At 39.5% G+C, this 25017-nt stretch overlaps 1 protein-coding gene across 4 annotated transcripts in view; it reads left to right on the forward strand.

Annotated features, from left to right (window-relative positions):
• The window catches only part of GRIA3 (glutamate ionotropic receptor AMPA type subunit 3), a 139694-nt gene that overhangs the window by 17316 nt on the left and 97361 nt on the right, over positions 1 to 25017 (forward strand). For all 4 annotated transcript variants that reach the window (XR_011903529.1, XM_072336381.1, XM_072336380.1 and 1 more), the window contains exon 3: positions 16897 to 17136. Coding sequence is in view for 3 of the 4 variants with exons in the window: in XM_072336381.1 (XP_072192482.1) it covers positions 16897 to 17136 (240 nt within the window). In the remaining variant the exon portion in view is untranslated. The remainder of the gene's footprint in view (positions 1 to 16896; positions 17137 to 25017) is intronic.

A 25017-nucleotide genomic window follows, 5' to 3' on the forward strand; every position in this document is an offset into this window, starting at 1 on the left:
GATGCTGGCTTGATTATATCTGAAATAACCCCAGTGTCTCCTGAAGTTGCCCCAGTTTAGCTAAGTGTGTCTGTGGGTAGACCTTCCCCATTTCTGTCTGTATTAATGGGTCCATTGAACATAATGGTGCACATGGTGTGGTGACAGGTGTAGCTGTAGGATCCCTTGATCTGTGTCTTTAACATATATTTGAAATTACAGCAAATTTATTAAATGACTGCATTTAAGTATTCATAAAAAATGTAAATCTGAATTCACAGCTGGAGCAGCTTGAGTTAGTACGTGTGATTTAAGTGGATGGAAGCAGATTTATATCAACCGTGATTCTTGAAATGGTATTGAGCAATTTGTTCTTTCTGGCAATATAATGGGTATTATATCTGTACTAATGTATGTGTTGTTCAGTTTCCAAAGGATCATATTCTTTCTCACCTTGCTTGCCTACAATAGTTTTCAATTTGATTATTTTTTTTAATCTTAATTTCTGTTTTCTGCAGTATAAACTACCAATTTCCTTAGCAGGGAAATCAGTCTCTTTCTTTTGCTCTTACTCCCTTTTTTCTTCACAATCTGACAATTTTATTCAGCCACATGAAATACACTTGTTACAATTAAAAACTTCATTTGATCCTCTCTTGTGACTGCTGCTTCAGATCCTTGCAAGATCCGTCTGCTTCTTTCTGCTTCATACTTCTCCTTTTCCTTTGTCTCCACAATGAATCTGTGTGATACAAACACACTAAACGATGTTGATTTATTTTTCAAAATTCATTAAATTTCTCTAAAATTTTAGCCGAGTGTTAGGAGATGGGACATTGACATGCTTATCTTCCCTAAAACTTGATGAGTTAGCAGAATGGGTGTCCTACGTGTTCATGGAGAATTGCTGCCACAACCGCATGCTGTCAGCATGAAGCGTGAGAGAAGCATTCTTCTGATAGCATGTTTGCGCTGCAGCAGAGGATGAGGTACAGTAACAAGGGTAAAGCAGTGCTGCCGCACTTGCCAAAATTTAGGGGCATATTCAGCTGACTCTGCTTAATTGTTATAGAAGCCTCCCCTGCTGAAATTATGCATCAGAGCGGCACAAGCCAAACAGTTGTGATGGCTAAACTTGCTCCTGCTGCTCATGAACCAGACAGGCTGTAAATGCAAGCAGTAGGTGCTCCTCTTATCTCTAATTAAAGCATGGATACAAGTTTGACCGTGCAGTGGCTGTATCAAGTTGTACAAAGATCTAACGTGGGAGCTGAGAAGCAGGCATCTTTGCTAGGTATGTGCTCTCATCTGCTTTGCCTTTCTAGTTTCCTTGGCAGAAAGGACAGTCTGTGGGGGAAAAGGGTAGTGGTGAGTCTTCCTTTCCTCTCTTCCTCTCTCTTTTCTTAATTATGGAAGACTGTGATGTTTTCTGCTGTTTACTTCAATGTAAAGAAAAAAAAAATCTTGGAAAATTTAAGAAATTCCCTAAGCATTATTTTTACTTTCTGGAGCTGCAGTATGACTGATTTTTGTCCTGCTCTGTCTGGTACCCCAGGACGCACTCCCACAAGCACAGCTCTTACTAACTTTACACACTGAATATTCCCATGATAACTGAGCACATTTGCCTTGGTGGAGTTAAGCATGTGTGTGATAATACACATCAAGGCTCATAACTGTCCACCCAATTAATATCATTCTTTCTCCTCCTAGTAGCTGCACTGCTGCCAATAACTTATTTTTAAAATACCAGGTTTGTTTATAATAATAAGGTATATATGTATTGGTTATCTGCACTCTTAAGAAAACAGAGGAAGAGGAGGAGATAGGGAAAGGCCATTCGAGGGGATGCAAATGTGTAACTAGAATTCTTGATGCATGATAGTCTTCAGTATTCTGTGCACTCCATAAAAACAACAAAGTTCATCTGTAGAAATTGCTTGGTTGGATGAATTGGTTGGGTACTCCAATTCAGGCTCGTGCTTTGATCTTCTTTAGCTGCAGTACCCCCTGTGAGAGCTGATCTGACAGTGTGATAAAGTGATTTTGAGAGGCGCTGATGTAACAGGTGATCACAGACCCAAGTTCTTCACCCAGTCTTTCCAGGGTCATCTATTCAAGTGTCTTTGTTTTTTTTCTCCCCCCCTAAGCTTAGGCAGCAATTTAACTTTCTGAACAAAGAAGCTTTGATTATGCAGTTTAAAAACGCCAAATCCTATCTTCCCAATCACGTTTCCTCTTGTCATTGATTTTCCTTATTTTATTTTTTTTTAACTTGATTTTTTTCTTTTGTATCAAATGTCCTTTTTTCTTTTTCACAGCAAATGGGGTGAATGAAAGACTTATTTCTGGTTTGTGCAGACAATGTCAGCTTGTAGCAAGGGTAAAAATATTAAAATTCTATGTACAGTGGCATCATGGTGTAATATTATGGCAATCAGTAATTTCTTAATCAGCTACACAACAGTGCGATTGCTTGGCTCATGAGAAGTGTCTCATAAAGATGAGTTAATTTTTATGGGGTGGGACAAGTTTCTCACTCACTCTCCTCAAATAACCCAAACCTGACATTCAGAAATAAATCTTTTAGGAGGAGAAGTTAATTATCTGGCATTTCCCACATCATTATATCTAATTAACTGACTATGCTTTGGACTCTCCCTCATTTGTGAAGTTTGAATGGACTCTTTAGGTACCACAGTTTTGGAAACAAACTTCAAAATACATCTTGTCAGAAGACTACAGCTCCATCCAGCATGATTAGTTTCACTTGTTTGCTTTATCTGTTACTTTACTGAAGAAAATGTTTAGATAATCATGAAAATACCAGATACTGTATTGTTTACATTTGCCTTAATGGTCCTCTTGGGAAGAGAAAGCATTTTTATGTCAGTTTCTCCTTATTCCCTATCAATATACTCCACGATATGTTTTTATGCAAAGTTAATTTGGTGATAATAGGATATCTTTTATTTGTGAATAGTTTGGATTTGGGGGCTGGGATGGGGAAAGGAGAGGACCAAGTGCATGTAGGGCATCCACAGCTTGGAGAAGGATCCAGCGCCTTGAGTGTTAGTTACGCTCTGCTTCTGTCTAAGACACAGACTTTGTTGAAGTGCTCTCTGCTAGGGCACAATCTTCATCCTTTGTTTTTAATCCTAATTTATTTGCACATGTAGGAGCAAATTCTGATTTATTGCAGGATTGTATCTCTGTGTTTCTTTGACACTTTTTTACCTTCAGTTGTTATACAGTAGCAAGGAAAAGGAGAAGAACTGTACATAAAAACATGCTGTTACATCCCTAAAAATTCTTTAGAGATCTGAACAGAACACAAGGCCTGAAACTACCTTGAAAATGATCTTTAAAAACTGACTTTGTAACCAGTCAAGGATGGAACAAGTGCATTAAGGAGAGTGAGGAAAAGAAGCTAGGACAACATGAATGTGCTACTTGAGCCATGAACAGTTGCAGTACAGTAACTCAAAACCTGGTTACTTTCCTTCATAAGACAGCTGTAGGATTTATGGCTGGGGTTAGACCAGTTGCTCTGAGCTACTGAGCCAAGCAGGGTTTATAGAATCACAGAACCACCAGGGTTGGATCTTGGACCTCCAAGATCATCCAGTCCAACCATCCACCTACCACCAGTATTTCCCCACTAAGCCACATCCCTTAGTACCACATCTGTACTAACCATTTGGTTGGTTGGTTGGTTGGGTTTTTTAATGTGTTTGGTCTGGGTTTTTTCTTGTTGTTGTTGTTTTGTTTTGTTTTAATGATTTTGGTTGTTGGAAAAGGTAGGAATTTTCTATTCATGGAAGTCAGCATTTGTTTGGTTTGATTTATGTTCGGAAGGACTCAAGACTTGAAATACTGGACTGACAGTGTGCTTAACTACAAACAGTGACAGCCAAACCTTGTTTGTCTTTGTAGCAGGATTTCACAAACTTTTCTTAGTCCTGTAGAAAACTCTAGGGGCCAGTAGCTTGCTGTATGTCCTGACAGTGATTTCAGGGTGCAGAACCATTTTGCTAACCAGAAAGGAAGTTACAAATATATTACTATAATAAGAAAGATTAGAAACAAATCTGAAATATTTTCAAGTGTTTCACAGTTGTGGAAGATTCATCAGAGAATTTAGCCCCAGTGGCAAAGAATGACGTAAGAGAGGAACATGAATGTCTATTTTTCTATTATAGTTGATCTCTGCAGAGCAGGAGGTAAGAAACATTGTCTGGGCTTTTCTGGGAAGCTTGGAGGAGCTGAGGAATATATCAGTCCTTTTTATTCAGTGCTACCAGAGGATTTAAATCTTTGTGTCTTCAGTTTATGAAATTATTATGAGAAGGTTCTTCTGTTTTCAAATTCCTTTTTCTCGTGCAAGTTTCTGTACTATTTTTGTTGTAGGAAAGTACTGCCTTGCTGATAACATTGCCATTGGGAAGGAGGGCCTGGTCTGGCTCATGTAAATTATAAATACACAGAGACTATCAGAGTACAGAGAAGTCGTCTGTGCCTCTAAGTGACATTTCTTGGAAAATGAGGTCCTTTGTGCCTTCTGTTATACTCTGGAGAGACACTTAACTTACTCCATTAGTCTATCTAAGAAGCCGTGCTACCTAAGTTCAGCAAAGAAATCAATTCAAAGACCTACAACATCCTTAAAGTTCAAAAGTATGTTGTGTATGGCCTGCTTTGAAAGAATTGACACTGTTGGTGAATCTACTTGAACATCAGATTGCAAAAATTCAGCTCCTCCATACAATGTATTGGTTTAAGCAAACACAAAGGCACATTCTCACGGTGCTTTCTGTTGCCTGCAGTTTTGATAAGGAGTATAGAATTACATAAGGTATATGTGTGTGGGGTGGCATAAGGAAGGAGCTCTCCTGCTTTAGTGCCCAAGTTTGTGATGAGTCGATTTTTGTCATGTGACACGAGTGCTTCTCTTGATGACTGTTATAATAGTTTTAATGAAAGAAAAATATTTATTCTAAATTTAAATTAAAATTGACATTCATTTGCAAGTTAAAACTGGGTTTCATTGTGTATATTACTCATCTTCAATGTATTGTTAATTAAATCAATACATTTATATTGGACATGGATATGTTTTCATGGTGTTCATGCCATAGTTCCAGCATCAGCACCCGGACAGCCCTTCCAGAACTTTTCTTAACACGAGGAAATTTATGGCCAGCTATCATTCACACTGCTCTAGTTTGCTGTTCGGTGCGGATAGATTGGCTACAGGGACTGCTGCCTTAGAGGTGCTGCTTTACTTTATGCTACTGCTACTTTATGGCTGTTCCCCAAAGCGTGGCACTGATCTGTGTTTGCACAGTTGCATTTGAAGCACTGGTCTCATCTGAGCAGTGCACCCTGATGAGTCCATTTCCTGGTGGTTCTGGCTGCCGCTTAGTGAGGGAGGGATCCACACCGCACTGTTCTTTTGGAATTCAGACTTGTTTTCTGCCATAAGCATCAGAGATTTTGTTCCCTCAACCAGGAATGAAGAATATCATGATTCCCTTGTTTTGGACTTAACTTGGTTTTCCTCTCCTTCCTGGGGTTACAGAATTTGTTGCTGTGTTAACATGTTCAGGGATTGTTGTGAAAAGCCAGAGGAGCATTTTGAGGCATTTCTGATAAGTGCTGCAATTACAGAGGAATTTGGACTAAGGTTACTAATTCATCTCTGGGGGTGGAGCACCTCTGTGAACCAAGAGGGCCAGGGAGTGAGTTGGAAAGTAGACCTGATATACATAGGTTGCTCTGAAAGTAATGCCTCCTATTTATTTCCATGGAAACGACAACAGATGGAGAGCGTACAGTGACACTGTTTGATTGAGTAAGCTCTCTGAAACAGAACAGTATTTCCCAACAAAACCACCACCATCAGCTGTGCATTTTTGCCAGCAATGAACAGGAGCCTGCATACAACACTGGTATGCACCATCAAACCCTGCGATGCTAACAACTGTTGTTTGGTCTCCATCAACATCCAGCAAGTGTTGATGAATGTCAGTGGATGCCATTATTTCTGCAGGGAGGAATTCAGTGACACACCTTGTCTCTGTACACACTTCCATGTCAAACACCATTCTGTCAGAGTGCCCCTCTGCTGCCATCTGTCACACAGGCACAAAATGGAATGGGATATTGGTGGGAAGGTTCAGCCTTTACTGCCGTGCCACCAACATCCACCTCTGATGCTGTGGGCCAACATCACAGAATAGGAGGCATTGCTTTTGGAGCAACTCTCATAAATTGAAGAGTAGATTGACAAAATATTAATTTCAGTAGCAACAAAGTTGCTTGAATGTGTATTTTATTTACATATTTACATGTACATATTCTATATACAAAGAAATATTGTAGAGAAGCAGGCCTGTGTTTGAAGCACAGAATGTGTGATTAATCCAGTCATGCACCAGCTCAGGGTGTGAAAATAGTCAGAAGTTTGCAGTGATCAAGCTGGTTAACCACACATCTGCAACAACAAATGTGCAGCACATACTGTTTCTCTTTTCAGTCAGAAGATTTTCCAGGTACTTCAGATGCTGCTTGCAGTAAAGTGAAAAGGAAAAAAAGAAATAACCATGGTGAAGATGCTTTAGCACATAAAACTGCTCCTTGAGTCACTTTAGGCTTTACAATATACATCAATAATTCAGGCACAGGAGCCTCTTGCCCAGCAAGGTGTGGATGCAAAGCAGTTGTTATACTCCACTGATGTTCATCAGAGGAAAGCAGTGTGAGTAGCTTGGTGGACTTGGTAAATGAATAATTCCAGGAGAAAGCTATTTATCAACTATGTTTTCCATACCAAGGAACTGTGATGGAGATAACATAATCCAAAATTAAAAGCTGCATTTCTACACTCATTTGTATTTGTGGAAATGAGACCATGAATGCGATGAGATCACAGCAGTGTTCTGTGGTCTGGTTGGTGGCTATGAGTAAATGAACTTCTAACTCACAACACTTGAAGTTATGGAAGTCATCTCATTTTCTGTTACCTCTGTGATAAAGCTGGAGATTGAGAGATGGGAGAAAAGGTGTAATAAGAGTAATGAGGCACTGATGCAAGTTGCCCAGGGAGCTAGTGTTGCCCCTTCCTGGAGACATCCAAGGTCAGGCTGGACACCTGATGGAGCTGTGGTGCCCCTTTTCAGTGCAGGGAGGTGGACTAGCAAGCCTTCAAAGATCTCTTCCAACTCAAATGATTCTGTGATTCTCTGAGAAGGCTGTCACCATCACACATGCTCATTGTCCCTGATGATGGACCAGGTAGTTCTCTGCTGTGTGGTGGGGTCTCATGGAGCCCAGGGAAACAACAGAATTGCACCAGGTTGTCATTTTGCCACGCTGCTGGCTGGCAGCAGAGCTGGAATCAGTATTTACAGCTTCAACAATCTGTCCAAGCCCACTGAGATTATCAAATCATTTCAGACTTGATCTGTCCCTCCTCCTCTGGAAGGGCAGAGGTCAGCTAAGAGTTAATATGTGGCAGCGCGACTTTTCACAACCAGGCCTTTGCTGTAACATTTCCATAATTTTTGGCTTCCACATTACTCAGCTGTGCACCAGAGAACTCTTTTGTTATGTGCCAATTAACCCAGCATGATAAATAGTGATTATGCATAATTTATAGGGAATATTATTCTTGTTGTTTCCTGTAAATAAGTTAGCTGAGGGAACTGGGCTGTGAATTATTGTCAGATGTGATCGTGATGGTCCAGGAGATTGGTAACAAGGATTCTTCAGACAACAAGGCAGATAGAAATGCTGTCAAACTAAATGTGGGGAGAGAGAGGTGGTTTTGTTTTTACAGAGGAAGTTGGGATTTAGCTTTTGCAGTCCCATAGTGTGCTCTTTCAGTGTACTGAATGGGCCTCTTGGTGCTCATCCATGCCCCCATTGAGGTCCTTGGGATCTTCTCCTGCAGTGGTACTTGGTCTGGACTTGGGCTGCTCCCTAAGGATCACCTTTGGATCATATCATTTCCATGGCTGCAAAAGCCAAGTTTCATTGCTCTTTCTTCCTGTCTATGTTAGCTGACAGCACGTTTCTCAGGTTGGTAAGCTGACAACAGCATGGCACAAGGAGCGGTGAGGATTGTTCAGCCCCATGAAGCCTGAATAAACACAGGGAGGAGATATGGAAATGTGACATCTAGTCCACTGAACCAGGATGCACCCACTGTGACAGTACTCACTGGAGTACTATTGCAGAGCCTCCAGGAAAGTGTTAGGGTCTGTTGCCTTGGGTAAGCCAGGCTGTATGTCACCCAGTATGGCTCTGGGCATACAGAGAGCTAAGTGGGAGCTGGAGGCAGCTTGCACAGCTGCTGCACTGGTGATCACATCCTCTTTCTCCTTGGGCAGCCTTATCCCTGGCCTTACCTTGTGGGGAATTTTCCCCACGTCAGTGTTTTCAGGTATGTTTACCATTTTGCCTCTCCTGTCTTACACTCGATAATAGATCCCCACAGGCCTATAAATGGCACCACCTCAGCAGACTCAGCTCATCTTTCATCATACTGCCAGAATCTTGTTTTGATTTATTGCCTTTCACCACAGTGGCCCAGAATGAAGTCAACTTCTGAAATCACTTAGGGAAGGATCTGCTGAACAAGCATACATTTAATAATATGCCCTCATCTTTCTCCTTCTTCTGTACCAGGATGTTCCAATGAAATGGGTGGGAAATCTGTTGAGAGTAGGGGAGTACTGTAGCTAGCTAGCTACTGATCTGCAGGTGTGATTGTCTTTAACCTTATGCACTTTGGGATTTTCAGCCTAATCTTCTGCATAACAACCTCAGCCTGAAAAATGCTCCCGATGGATAATTTCTTTTTACTTCATATTGCTTCCTGTTGCTTAAACTATTGATGAGAGGTCCAATATAGATACTGTCTGAAAATTATAAGGATAGTTACTTGGATACACCTCGGTCAACAAGATTTTGTAAAATTCACATAAAAAATGCTTTCTGGGAGCACTTTTCTTGTTCCAAAGCAACATACCTGATGTCCTGTGCTTGATGTAGCTGTTGTTACTTTGAGTAAAACTATGACTTTATGTCAAACTGTTCAATGTTACTGTCTCTTTACTAGAATATGCATGTGGGTAAAAACATGTTGGCTGCTTGTAAGTAAACTGCTGCTACATTTCTGTGTTTTATAACTAAATGATTTCTGAAACAACAATTTTTTTTATATATATTTTACCTCTTGCCAATGTTTTTAGAAAAATCACTTTGGAGAATAAGGGGAATAGTTATAATCCAAAGTAATGATGCTGGCATAACAGACTTAGGGTAAAATAAGAAGCGTTTCATATGGTAAAACAAATAGAAACCAGTTATTTAACTCAAGCATATGTGACATGCTGGCATTACACACACACTGTGTCTCTGCAGGGACTTAGTGTGAAGCATGAGATGGAGTCTAAGAATTAAAGGACACAAGTGACTGTTTGCTGTGGATATATTTAGTCTCTCCTGGGGAAAACTTTGCCAGGTCCTCTGACTCCTTCCCACAGGTGTTGGTTTATCTCCCACACTTTGGGGAGAACAGTGTGTGGATGTATGTGTGATAGACTGAGCCATTTCTCAAAGGGAAGAGCTCAGTGAACAGTGAGCCCAGAACTTCTGCTGGAGGCCAGTGCCTGAACTCTCAGCATCCAGGAATGTGGGGCTGTCAGGAGCTGAGCGCTGGTATTGTGCATGATAGTGTTGTTGGCAAGGCAGGATTCTCCTGGAGAAAGCGAGCAGAAATGTCTCTTCTCTTCATCAAGTGCTGCTTGCTTGGAAGTCATTCATATACCCAGTGCCTTTCCATCTCCCTCCAGCAGTGAGTTTTACATGCAAAAAGAAACCGTGCTGCTCCTCCTCCTGAATGCCTTTTTTGGTGTCAAGACTAGCAAAGGTAGTAAGCTGATGGGTAACAAATGCACATGATTTATATCTGGATTTTGCAGTAGTGTTACAAAGCATTTCTAAAAGCCTTTTATTTCAAACTGCATGGTGGGTATTTGATGTCTTCACCCCTAAAACTAAAAGGAAGTTTTCCCTGTCAGCAGCTTTTGGAGGTCATGTGGCTGGGATAGAAGTTGGACTGTTAGTGGGAGAATATCATCCGCTGCATGGATGGCTTTAAAAATAGAACACCTGGATGTAGCTTTGCAGTGCCTGATTTGAGAGCTTGAACTTCATCTTGTAAAGGAGCAAGGAAGATAATGTAGTATTCTGATTAGCACATACTTAAGTATAGTCCTCAGAAACTTAATACCTTTTTAAAAATCAGCCTTCAAAAACTCGTTGATCTGTATGGCATGTCTGAATCTCCTCTCACGTTTAATCCACGTTAAGCTTTAAACCACCTATTTTGGTTCCCTCAAATTCCAGTAGATTATCCTTCAAACTGAGCCGTGATAATCTATTTAATAGTCTTTCAAAAGAAGTGTTCTCATAGCGCTCTGGATCCTGGGAGTTTTAAAAGATCAGTGTGTGGTAGTGATCCTGGTTAAACAAAATGGTTTTGGAATTAGGACTTACTGATAAGGGGCTGACACTCTTCGTGGACATGGAGTAGTTGACTCCTGGGTTACTTCTGAAAATCATGTGTTTTGGGGTTTGTTGTTTTTGTTTTCTTTAAGAAAACTGAAACATGTACGATAGTTTGGTATATATGCAAGAAAAAATACTCATTTTGTGCTTGAGTTTCATCAAGTTCATGGACAGTAAAAGAGAGAGAGCATAATGGCTCAGACTCTACAGTCTTAGCTCTGAAAGCAGCTCGGGACTAATCAGTAAGCAGAGAGGTGTAGCAGCAAGTTACACTGTGTGTTCCACATAACTCAGGTCACCTGTAGGTATTCTCTGAGTAGAAGAATATGGTTAGAGAACTACGTACATCTTTCTTAGGACAATATAGGTGATGTTTAGCCCGGTGTTCTGTCTTACAGCTTCAAGGATGCCCTTGATACTGACAGTTTAAGTATGTTAGCTTATTTTTTTAATTACTGAAGCTTTTATTTGTGTATATGTTGAACTGGCAGTTTGTGGGCAGAGGGGTCTAAGTAATTTTACCTAAGTGAAATTATGCTAATGGACAGTCTTTCAGGCATGAATGAACTTGTCTCTTCAGAGTGCTTTCTGAAGCTGTGCCTCTCATCAGCCTGTCTGTCCAAAAGGCTCTGACTTTAGATAGGACTTCTTAAAAGAGCAGTCACTGCAAATCTCAGCTGGCACCCTTTGGCATTGTGGTGTGCCTGTAGCTCAGCGCTGTTAGTGCTCCTACTAGCACTGTCATAGTCTAAGTGGCCTATTTTTATTGTTGCAAGCTGGCATTTTTCATACGCTCATAAAATTCATATGAATGTTTCAATCAGTGTGAAGAGGAGATCCAGCAAGCGGCAAATTCTCGTACATTGTTAGGGTTTTATTTGACTGTAGGAGGATATACAGAGGCCAAAATGCATAAAATTTAATGAGTGGAGTCATGTAAGTCATAAATAATTGGACATACTGAAAGAAATCATGGTTGTGATAGTGAGTCTGTAGAGCACCCCACACCCAGGAGCTGTGATTGTGATCAAAGTGATCTGAAAAGTAGAGAATAAATGAATACTGTCATTTAGTAGTGTGTAATGGGGTTGTGATAGGGTGACAAAAGTGATCTAGAGTGGGATCTTGATTTCAGAGAGTGTTTTTGGGTATTCTCGGGTCTGGACATTTATTTTGGATTGCTTTCTGGTAATGGGCATGTAAAATAGGAATTGAATATTTCTTATGCCTGTCATTTGTGAAAGCACTCTTCTCTTCCTAGTGAAATAAAAATGTGCTGTTTTTATCTTATAGGCTCTTCTAAAAAGGAATGCAAAGTGAAGGAAGAGTCTATGTATGAATTTGGCACTAGGTAGAACATAGCAAGTTGAGCAGTATTTTCTGAGAATGAGGTTAAACACACTTGAGTCAAATCACTGAGAAAACTGTTTGATACCACGGATGAAGTAACAGTAGTAAATCATCGTTTTATTTTGCTTTCTGCTGTGAGGTTTCTTTTTGTTTGGGGGGCATTTTTTATATTTGTAAAGGCATGTTTTTTATTAAGTACGATGCAAAGGGATGTTATGGCCAAGGTCTCAGGAGGATTTGGAGCCAATTTCAAGCTGTAACTTCCTTGCTTCGCCCCCATCTCCATGAATATTTGCTATTAACTATCTCAGAAATTGCTGTTTTCAGAAGTGCTTCTTTTTTTTTCAGCTGAAGTTATGACAACACAATGAAATCCTTTCTTGACAGAATTCAGTGCCTTAAGAATTTAATGTGAAAGTAAGTTTTATTAGTAGTAGATAATTTCATTTCATTTAAATGATCATTTAAAATACAGTGAGTTTGTCTTTAAAGGGAGCGCTCAGATCGTATTGCCTGGAGCATCCCCGAAGTAGCTCTTTCTGCATTCGTGGGCACTGCTGTGCTCATTTCCTTGAGGCTTCAAGTAGAGAGAGACTGCCTGTTCATTCCGTGTATTGAAATGAAAGGGAAAGAAAGAAGTAGAGACATTGTCAGTCTCTCTAAGAGCCGGTATGCTTACTGTATGAAGTGGAGTTAATGATAACCCTTGTATTGTTGCAGCAAGGAAGTCACAGCGTGGAGACTTTAAATAGAAAATAGCAAGTAGTCTGCAGTAGGTTGTGTTATTCCATTTGAAGGTAGTGCCCTTAGTCCATTGGCAGAGTTTGACTATGAGAATTGTGTAGAGTCCAAGACAATTGGCAGAGGAAAGTGGAGGGAATAAAATTATTTTATAGCCGAGGGAAATGCAGAACACAAAAAACTGGGGAGCCAAAGTGAGCAACATACAGCAACATCAGTTATCATTGTGCTCCTATGGAGAGTTTCAGCCCAAAGAAGGATGTAATTATCAATAAAACAGACTTTACAGTTCCCTTGTGATATGGGTTTGTTTTTTCAGACCATCTTACAAGATACTGATGTGAACAAAGTGGAAATGGCTTGTCCATACAAATAGCCATGAAGAGGCAACTGTGTCTTAGGTGTTGTAATCACAGCCCTGACCACAGGGCCTGTAGGGTCCAGAGGGCATTGCATGCCATGCTGGAGAGCATCAATGGTGTCATCTGATGGAATGACACATTAAGATCTACCCACATATTTTTTGTTTTGGGTTTATTCATCTTTTCTTTAAACAAGCAGAACCCAGACCTACTCATAAATGTTCCTAGTAAAGTTTCAGCTTTTTTGTTAGCATGAGAACTGGACTTAAAAAATTAAATCAAATAAAAAGGTGTCAGAGAATATTTGACTTTAGCTTCCAGGCAATAGATAGTAGGGATGTCAGAGCCTGTACAACCTTGCTGTGTCAGGAGTACTCACAGTCACTAAAAGGTATAAGAGCTAAATACAGCTAGAAAGCAGAAAATAAATTGTAAAAAAGACACAAAACATCTCATAACTTGTGTGAAATGGGGCATCTTTTGAGGTTCTGACCTGGAGCCTTCATGGAGTCAGAGTGGAGGAAATGAAGTCTGGTTAATCTTGACAAGTTTCTGTGAAGGGGCTGATGTGACTGGAGGGAGGATGGAACTGCTGGTGGAGCAACAGAAGTTGGATTCACTGAGTCATGCTGGTGCCTGGACGGTTCAGCTGCTATTCAGTTGAGATGCAAAGATTTAATTTATTTGGGTTTGATTAGGTTTGTGTTTTTGTTGTTGGTGCTGTGTATGTGTTTTGTTGTTGTATTTGCTTTTGTTGTTATTTGTTGGTTCATTGTGGGTTTTTTATTATCACAACTTTAACAAATCTGCTCATTGCTGTGATCACTCTTGGTCTGGGCGTTTTCTCTCCTTGGCAGAAAACAATTCACTCTCATGACCCAGAAGTTCCTTCTCTTGGCATGCTTGAGAATTCCCAGGCTTCTGCCATACATCCCTGCCTTTTTTGAAACTGATGGCATGTGGCTTCTTACTCTCAGCTTACTCTGAGAACAAGTTCAGAGTTAAGGCTCTCTAGATAAAGTTGTGTCTGTCCTGCACCTGATGCCAGAGTTACGGCTTGTTGTCATCCTCCATTGGATAGGGACTACTTAGAACCCTCTGTCCCTCTCTTATAGAGCTTGCAGCTTTTTCAGATGAGGTGGTAAACCAACCTGGATATGTGCTGTCCTGCAAATTGTTATGCATCCTCAGTATTAGAAGCAATGACTGTAATTAAGAGCACATCTTTAACATATATCTCAGAAAAAAATGAAAGAAAAAAGACCATTTTCTGGGGAGTGAGGTTTCATCAGGATTCAGACAGATCAGTTCTTTAGTGCCAGAGTATGTGTTTGACCATATGCATTTTTCAAAGAGGGTAAAACAAATATAAATCAATGGTGATTAATTAAGGAATATATCAGAATTCTTACTCTAAAATGAGGATTGTTCTGAATGTTAATGGAAGACGGTTTGTATGTATATAGAGCTTAAAGCTAAAGTTTAGGTTTCTTTAGTAATTATTATTTTGTTTTGATTTAAACTAATTTGATGTTAGAACAGTAATGTCATTAAAATGAATGTAATGATGTGTTTGGTTTTTGAATGGCCATGGCTTCATCAGTGTCTTCAGGAGCTCTGATCACATTGGAGATTAGACCATTGAGTAAACAAGAGACCCAATGCTACAAAATCATGACAAAATTGTCAGTTCAAAAAAACAAATGAACATCGAGGACCAAGATAATTGGTCTTTTTATCTTTCCCTTATAAAAACAAAGGTTTATTTGGCTTTTAAATGGGCCAGTAAAATTGAATTGGCACCCTACAGTGCATGCAGGATAGATAGTCAAGAAGAATAAGCTATAAAGAAAAAAGCAGAGGAGCTTAAGAGATGAAGATATTAAAAGCTGGTCTGCTGATAGCCTATTAAAAGTGTTAAATTTTAAAGATCTGCACTGAACAGAGATCTAAGTTGGAAAGTAGTTCTGGGCAGGGGGCTACATTTGTTAGAAATTATTGTTGGTGATCCTCCAGAATTCTGTAGGAAAAAATAGTTGTAAGTATCCAAAAGGCCAGATCAGAAGCTCTTGGCTGCAGTGGGTTGTCCCATGCCAGCAGTAGCTCCATCTTTGCTGTTGGATAGTTCTTGGAGAAGGTCCTATTTATAGTCATAGAGCCATAGAATCATAGAATCGTTAAGGTTGGAAAAGACCTACAAGATCACCAAGTCCAACCATCCACCTGTCACCAATAGTTCTCACTAATCCATGTCCCTTAACACACCATCTAAACATTCCTTGAACAGGCTGTCCACAGCCTGATTTCAATCTCAGCTTACTGATTGAGAGTGTCAGCTTATGCTAACATAAGCACAAGCTTTCTGAGCACCCACTGAATCTTCATTCAGGTTCCTATAGCTCTCTGAGATTTTGTTGGAGTCGTAGTTCAGAAATATTCCTGAACCTCAGAGCTGATAAGAAAGAACAGGTGAATCTGGGATCGCTTGAAATGCATTTAGCATCAGGAGACTTTTGGAGGTATGTTTTGTTTGCAAAACAAAAATGAAGGGGTATTTCCTGGAATATACTGACTTGCTCTTTTTGCTTTCTCCTCTGTAAGAATCTACATAAAAACTGGTAAACTAGGCCATTAATAAATATGTAAGAGAAGCCTGATCCGTGAGATACTGACTCAGTATATATGAGGACACCCAGCTCCTACTCACCCCACTTCAGTGACTGTTATGATGGAATTAGAGAGTTTATATGCCATTGAAATGATTTGGAGACTGCCAGACTTTGTAACATAGTCTTTATTTTTCCCTTTATTTTTTTATTTTTTTTTCACCTGGAAGTTACTGCCTTTTATTTGTTACTTCAGCAGATAATTTTTATGGTAGCTTTTCTACTTTATATCCTGCTGGTATATAGTTTAACGAAATGCCTTTTGAAACCGTGTGTTTAATTCCTCAGTCATGCCTCTGGGAATTAATTCTTGCTGCATTATAACTTCTTTTATATCTTTTCTTGGCTGTGGTTGAGAACTTCTGCAAACTTTTCTTTAGGATATCAGTACTTCTTATTCCCTCTCCTGTCTTGTGTGCATCTCTTTTCTGCCTGCATCAGCTGTTATTTGCTGCTGGTGTCTACTTCTGATCAAGGCCTGTTAGAGTGCCTAAAACACTTAAATAAATTCCTTAATGACATTACTATTTTTGCATCTGCACCTCTGGAAGAAAATTGAATTTTCACACCTGAATACCTATCTAAGGTGTTATCCATGAGGCTAATGAGCTAATATGGTGGAGAATCCTTTAAGAAATTACTTTAACAGGCTTTGGTGATTCTGAATAGCATTTATGATAGGAAATGTTTCATGATGCTACTTACAGAAATAGCAATGTTGCACTTTGTCTTCCCAACCAGTAACATCTTCTCCTTGCTTTTTGAAAAGTTAAATATGAAGTGTTTCGACAAAAATGGTTAATGGGGCTATTTGAAAATTGTTGTTAAATCCAACTCTTGGCAAGGGGAATTGTTGACGTTGAGTCATCATTTTTCTTGGAAATGTATTTTTCGTTACAAATGGGACTTGCTTATATCAGTCCAGAAATGTTTTGGTTTAGAAGTGCTTCTGTGCTGTATTGTACTTCATTTGTCTCATGATCACAGTCAGAGTTCTTGCTATGGACAGAGCCTTACACTTGGCCTGTGAGGTTCCTTTGCCATCTCTGATGCAATCTCTCTATCAGCTACGCTGAAATTAGTATATAATACCTCACAAATTCTACTGCATCATACAAAATAATTCAGGATTGCTTAGTGGGCTTACTTCAAATATACTTCAAAAATTTTTTTGCATTCAATATATTTCAGTTTTTAATTCTTCTGTTTGTCTTTGTCAGTCTGCTCACAGTTTTCCAGAGGAGTTTATGCCATCTTTGGATTCTATGACCAGATGTCAATGAACACACTGACGTCATTTTGTGGAGCCCTTCACACGTCCTTCATCACTCCCAGCTTCCCAACAGATGCAGATGTGCAGTTTGTCATCCAGATGCGGCCAGCATTAAAAGGAGCCATCTTGAGTCTCTTGACCTATTACAAGTGGGAAAAGTTTGTGTACCTCTATGACACAGAACGGGGTAAGCACTGTTGTTTGATCTGACTTTCCTGTTTTATAATTTGAACAAGTTTTACCAGAATCGGTGGTTGGAAATTCCTAGGAAACAAGTTTGTATTGAAGGAACAAAAATGAAGGGACAGATGAGAAGAGGGCATCTTCACTGTACTTGTCATTTGCAAAGACGTTGCCTGGAGCATACTGTAGGATTGTAAGCATTCAGTTTGGGTTTCTCCTGTCACTGGACAAAAACAGTCCATGCTAAGGTACATGCTGGAAATGTCTAGGCATCAATAACAGTCTAAGAATATAATACATGAAATTGCTTTAGGGCTCTGCTGGAGAAAAGATGTTCTAGATATGTCACATGGATATTCAGAGAAGAAGGTAGGTACATGACAAGAGTGACCAAAGGTACACTTTACAAAATGAAAATACATTAAAGTCAGTGTATCCATGGTTAAACCAACTGCTGACTAATTGATGCACCGTAGGTAACAAATCCTGTCAAAGCCAGATCTAAACAGCAGAAGCCATTTTCTGTGAAACACTTGCATATTTCTGTTTAGCAGCTGTTGCCAGCTTCTCTGAATATACTGAATTTGCTTAGTTATAGTTTTTACCTGTGTAGAAAGTCTTTCATCAGGTAGAAGTGTCACTGCCATTTTTACCAGTTTTATCATTAGCAACTCCAGCACCTTCAAAGCAGTCTGGGTAGAACCAAAGAATCTCTGATTCCATTCCCAACTCCCATTACAAAGTTCTGATGCCTTGAGCTACTACATATTGGGTAGAGAGTGAGTCTTCAGTGGCTATGATTTTTACACTGAAGATTGATTATATCACCGATGTAAGGACATACTGTACAGAGTGGTTTTCAGACTGCTAACTTGCAGAATGCCAGGAGTTCAGCATTTTTTACTGATCTGGAGATGCTAAGTATTGCTTACATTGAGGTCAGGTAGAAAAGGTTGCCTAGGAAAGTATGGAAAAGCTAAGAGTGCCATGAGATTTTAAATCATGGGTCTTGCTGGTGAAATTAGCCCCACAAATCTTGATTAACCTCTATTGCTTTCTGCCAATGTACTTTCCATTCACATCCTGCTAACAATCTTAGAAATACTAATTAAAATCACATTGTGAGCCCGCTGTGGCTAGTGTGCACACTATGCTAGCCAAATGTTCTGTCAGACATTTGGACTAAGGCTACCAGAGTGGAGAATCTGAGTCAGATGAGAGCAGAGCTGACTTTAGGATTATAAAATGTAGCTAAGGGTTAGAAGATAAAGGACACTGGTGTCTTTGAGATGGAAGAGGCATCAGTGCATATACATAGCTTGATGATGTGCTTTGAGTTGTTTCTGATGCATGTGCTTTGAGACACACTTGCCACATCTTATCTTTCCTTCCTTTACATACATGCTCACTGCTGTTGTTTGATAACATATTTGCCTTCTGCTAAAATAGGAGCAAGAATGAACTGTTAACTGTATTCTGTTTCTCCGGGTTTACTCAGGTTATAAAACAAACCTGGCAGCAATTTTATCAGAACTATAATTACTGTATTTTTCCAACATTAAAAGAAATGTAAAAGATTTGCATAGGAGAGAGCACTGCATTAGAAAGTGAGAAACAGACATTCTATTCCTTCCTTTGACAAACAGTAATCATGGATGACAACACCTGGAACTTTTGTCAGTTCCAGTAGCCTGCCTTATCTCTTGTGATAGGCATTCAGGTACAAAAGACATCCCAAGACCTTCCACAGTAATGGTGAATGACTCCTTGTTTCAGATAGCAGAAAAGACTATATGTGTTCCTATCTGAGATACCACCACAGATGAAAACACTGGGACTGTTACAATTGTTAGCAGTTCCTGTAGTAAAAACTTCACTGCTCTGGGACACAAACACTGTTGAGAGAAGGTGTTAAGCAATTCACCTCCAATTCCTGAAACAAACTACCATTATATACTGCCTTTTAGAAGGATTATCATCTCACTAGTTTGTTCTGAGAATCTGAGAAATTGCAAAACATTAGGCTGCTCTTTCTTATGGCAAATATTAGTTATGGAGTAAATTGTTCTTGCAAACAGTTTTGTAATGTTCTGCTCAAGCAAAACACTGCCGTGTATTAAGTATTGCATTTACTATTAATAAATACCACAGCATATTACAGATGCTGCACAAAAACTGAATAAGCCTTCTTGTGGTTTTATATTGCTCCTTGTACTATTTCCAGGCAAGCTTAGGAGAATGGACAGTCAGCTTCTTTAGAAAATTGCTTTCCTTAAGCTATGTTTTTTTTCCTTCTTCGCCATCAAACAACATAATCATATGGTTTCCCCCGCGGTGACAGTAGGCACAATACTACAGCATTTGGCTCCTGCAATGAGGACAAAAGATAAATCTCAAACTGTAGAACAAAGCTAAGGTCGACGATTGCTTAGACAGGTGATGAAGCTTTTAATCCTGTGAGTTAATGTGTGTGCATTGTATATGTTTATTGTATGTAAGTACTTTATTTTCTGTTGCTATGCGATGACTGAAAGTTGCAGATAGTGCTTCCAAATGCATATTTATGTGCAGGTGCAAAATTGCGTTTCTTAAAAACAGGAACTTGGCTGCTAAAGCACACAGAAAGAAAAATAATGCCCGAGATTTATGAATTCCAGAAGCAAGACTTATGTCTTATTGCTTACTTCAGCTGCTGGACTTACTCTTCTGTGAAGAAGCTGAAATTTAAGAGAAATATCAAATAGTGTGTTTTCCTATAACAGCAGAAAAAAATATATATATATACTTCACATTAGGAAATATCTGTTAGAGGAATAAAGGGCATTAAGCAGTGCTTAGAGGGAAAAGTCCTGTGTTTATTCCATGCCACAAGCTTTTGTTCATGTGAAACGAAAGGCAGAGTTTCTCTCTATATCAGCCCAAATCAGTAAGTTGACACTGTTGGTTGCTGTGATACGTGTGGAACATCTGATTAATTATGTGGTGCTAACTGCCTCAGTGGGCTTCTCTGCAGTAGAACTAAGACTAATTAAGATTATGTCAGGATGCAGTGAGATGAGGTTACACACAGAAAGCCATTACAAATTTGGATAACACTTGTCACAGAATTCACCTTTTGCATCTCGTGCTGGGGATTAATATTTCATCAAAGCTCTCAAGTTCATTTCCAATCTTCAGATCCATCCCTCCTCTTGCTTGATGCAGTCCAGGCATGATTCCACTGAAGGGAGTGGTGTGGAGTAACACCAGTTAAAGGTGTGGAGAGGTAGGCTTATGGTTTTCTTAGCCTTCTTCCTGTTGTGTGAGAGTGAAGTACACCTCTTGGTTTAATTCTAAAAGTGGTACATTAGATTACAATGCTGAAGCTTTTATTTATTTACATTTCCAGAATGTTTCTTAACTAACATTTTGCTTTATTTTTGTTTGAGAAACACTGTTTTGTACAAATTGTTCACTCCCCATCTGTCAGTAGAACACAGGCCTTTCGTCCTAAGTTATTTTGATTATCTGTTGCACCCAAACCACTGATTTCAGTCATGCAGATCACTTAAAGCAAATGTCACCAAGAGATCTCTGTGATGTGCATCTTCTTTCCCGTTTTTAGATCATATTAAACTTATCCTTGTAGGACTGTAGAAAGACTTTTTGTTTGTACATGCCAACTTACAGAGTGAGACCTCAGTCCAGACAGAGGTGCACATAGATCACCATATTTTTGGCATTGTAACTAAATAGCTGTCCAAATCTGCAATGCTGTCCTTTTTTTTCAATTCAGTCTGTCAATAGGTATGTAAGGATGTTTAAAATCAAGAACAAAATCGTTGGCAAATAGATTTACCATTGGTTATTAAGTATTTTTTGATTGGTAGACATTGACTGAGTGAAAGCTGAAGCACAGTAGCGTGTATTTAAAGGCCTGGTTTATGTGGCTAAGATTTCCAAATGTTTGCTTTAATTTCTAAAAGCAATTATATCTTTAATCATTATGCCACAGAAATGCAAAATATATGACCTGAGCATAACTGATAGGTAGGTATGCAGAAGGACTGGAAGTTTAGCTCCAGAAAATATGACCTGTCGCATTCACATCCATTGTGGTGCTCTGTTGAATAAATACCAGGTAAATAGCAAATAATTATAGTAATAATAAAATAAAAATAAAAAAGGAAAGAGAGAAAGAAAAGGAAACAGTGCAACTGTAAGCTTCCTGATGATTATGCATAAGGCGTTGAGTTTTCTTCATCTGGGTTCAGTTCATGGCAGTGAGGTCTGATTCAGTGCTGCTGAAGACAAAAAATAACTCTTCTGTTTAGTTCTGCTTTTACAAAATGAGGTTAGTTATCTATTGCTATCAAAGGACAAGTCACTGCTGTACTGCTTTCCCTGGGGAATGAGAGATCTGAGCTGATAAAAGAAGAGGCCTGTAGAACCAGGCTCATTATATCTTCCACAAAATTAAAGTGATGGATATGACTGGGAGGGGTGAAATAGTTGCATTGAAAAAATACTGATGTGTAGGACATAACATTTTTGGTGATAAGACTGGGATAAGACTAATATTTTTGTAGAATCTAGCAAGACACTGCTTTAATAGCTGGTGAGTTCTCAGAGATTTCAGAACTTCAGGTGTTGGTACAACATACCTGTGTGGGCTGTGTCTGCTGGAAACAGCAGTGAAAATTGTGATCCAATGTGGAAGCCTATAAAAAAACAATGGAGTCAAAATGGGCAAGAGTTGCAGTAAACCTTGATTCCGTTGAGTTTTCTGGCTCCTTTGCTGGAGTGTTTTAGCCAGCAGCCCAGGATCACATGTGTGACACATAAGCAGTGTTAGTTGCTAGCATTAAGATAGCTGTATAGGTGAGCTGCCATGTTCTCCACTCCCACTCTTTCTTTGGAACGTGCACTGTAGGGAATAAAATCTTGTTGGAACTTCCAGAACTGAGGCTCGGCCCCTGTGTCATGGGAACAGATATCATCGTGTCTGTACATGTGGAGAGCCTTGTGCCGCAGTAACAGCTGTATAGAAATTTACTTCTAAGTTGTGGCCTCAGTGAAGCTTACGGCATGGACACAAATTTTGGCTTTCTTTGTCAGGATGTGATATCTGCTCTAGTTTTCAAGCTGTGGTACGACAGAGATCTCACACAGAGTTTAAAGACCCATGTGGTAGAACATCCGTTATCTAGATTTAAAGAACGATCAAACTCTATGCAGTTATGTGCAATAAGAAAACGATCAGTTTCTTTCACTATCAGCCTTTTAAGAATGAGTTATTTTACCATCTTGTAATGCCTAGAATTTGTATTTATATTGAATAGTAAGTCATAGATACTGCTTAGCAATGTTTGTGTGAAATATAAGTAATTTACCCTGACAAAGAGGCAAATTTTGACATTCTTATTTAGGGCACATTGCTTCATTGCTTTCAGCAGCATAATGCATGAACTAAGGCACTGTTCAGGAAACATGCCAGAATTCTAACTGAAATATTCCGGGATTGCTTTGCTGATCGACTTTACTGCCTAAATGTGTTAGGGAACAGTCTGAGCCTGAACAGTTAAATCGAGCTTCCTGATAATCACCCTCCATTTATTTCCTCTGAAACCTGTAAAGCGTCATACAGACTCCCTTTATTTGGGTCTCTGTGGTACAGAGATACAGAAGAAAGCTCTTTTACTGATGTTTCCCCAAACAAACATTGAGACCCTGTGTGGGAGAATGGATGCTGGCTCTTTTTTTAGCAGACTGAGCCTTAAGCATTTCTCTCCTGATCTCTCCCATTAGCTGCTATGTGTTTAGCTTACCTCTGCTAATCACATAAACTCTTTTTCTAGCTTATGAACAAAAGGAGTGAATCAGCTTTGAAAGTCATCCAGCATGAGATGCATTGTATTGGCAAGACGAAGATGCAGCCAGAGATAGAGCTCATCCTGGTATTCTATACTGAAGCTCTGTGCTGCTTTACAGGTTGTATGTGTACACAGTGGGTTCAGTTTGGTGCTGAGATGTCCAGGCAAAATGCCTGAGCATCCCTTGAAGCTGCTGGAACATGCACTACTGTCAGCAGTACTTGCCAACAAGAAGTAGAATATGTGCACATGTGCAATAAATGTGTATAGTTCCATGGGTCTGCTGAGAGTAAGGAAGTGTGTCAGCCCATCCATGAAGAATGGGGGACAGCAGAACAAGAGGATGGTCTAACAGAGGCCTGATAGCGCTCATGCAGTGATGTGCTGTCATTCCTTCTCCTGTACACACATAGCGGTGTTGGGATAGGGCCATTTATGGCAGCCTCACTATCACTGTGTGAACCTAGTTGTGATCAAGCACGTCAGAATCTGACCTCAAATTGTGTGAAATCAGCTTGTAAAAATGAGTCAGAACACTCAGGGATACGGACTATGAGCTGGGAAAGTCCTGAATAAATATTCTGTGGGATCCCAAATCAGGGTGTGTGTTTCTCAAGTAGCACTCATGAGGACCACTGGTACTCTTAGGAGTATGAGCTGAAGCCTGAACATCTTGCATAGGGAAACAGGAGAACTGACTGCATATTACCTATGCCTTAAGGACGAAGGTCTCAAGGCTTTGCATTTATAAACTAATTTGTCTAAAAGCATACATGTAATTACTTAACTTTTCATGTATACGCATCTCTTAATTTTTGTATAGCCATAACACATTTACTTTTTGTATTAAATGTACCAGTAATTAAAGTAGCAGAAGCTTTTTCCCCAGTTGATTTTTTGTGTAACAATAGGTTTAAATTTCCATATTTCTTGAAATAAAGGTAGTAGTCAAGACATTTTGCAAGTGCAGTTGGAGCAGGTTGAGGGGTTGAAAAGATACATGAGAGGAGTTGTTGGCCTTTTTGCTATGAGACAAGAGCAAGAACTTGACAGCAAGCCAGGTCTTAGAGGTGAGGAAGGGCTTTGCTTGGAACCAGAGGAGACAAGGTAGAATTTGTTGGTCTCAGGGAGGTTGTGGGACATTTTAGGCTAGGAAGGAAGGATGGGAAAAGAGGACTCACATGCAAAAGACTGTAAATACACTTATATCAAACTTGTTCATTTAAACCATCTTATCCAAAAGCGCTAGGAGTTTAGTTAGTGCTTCTCTGGATCTATTATTTTGTACTGATATCTACAGCACAGCTTTTAAGACTGGGAATCTATGCTGACTTTGGTGTATAGGTGCACAGAGCTTTACCTGGGGGACTTGTGCTGGTTCTGTTCATGGAAGTGAACTGTCTTGCTGACTTAAAGTCTGTGTGAAGGGATTGATTCTTCGAGTGTGACTGAAGAAAGCAGCAGTATTTTGTGATGAACTCAAGATGAAGTATGCATCGAAAAGAGAGAGAAATATGTAATATTGCATTAGTATGTGAACTTTAACTCATATTTCAGTGGAGTTGCCTGCTCTGGTTATCACATGTTTTCCAAAGGAAGACAATTTTGACATCCCGTGCCTTAATGTGGCTATGATGGCTGTGTTTAGCATTTTTGTCTTCTTACAGATTTCTATGTTTTATCATTCTCTATTGGATCTTGACTCTGTGTTTACTTTTCCTATGTTTCATTTTTCTTTTAAATATAACTAGTTCATTTTTAACCCAAGTGGGGGTTATTACTGGTGGGCCATGAAATTTTGAGGAACCATTATCGTTTATTATTCAGAATGAGGGAATGGATTCCCTACCACAAGAGCCTTCACACCCTTGAGGTCATGATGCATTAGTAGATCTCCACCCCAGACAAATGAACCTCTCTGAATTGAGCACGAGATGTTGTGGTTTAGTGGAATGGTATAGGAGTAACTGTAATTGGGGTAAGTGGTAAAAACTGCCAAATGCAAAGGAAATCTCTGCAGTGCTTGAGGAATA

This window comes from Excalfactoria chinensis, chromosome 4 (assembly GCF_039878825.1).
Source record: "Excalfactoria chinensis isolate bCotChi1 chromosome 4, bCotChi1.hap2, whole genome shotgun sequence".
NCBI lineage: Eukaryota > Metazoa > Chordata > Aves > Galliformes > Phasianidae > Excalfactoria > Excalfactoria chinensis.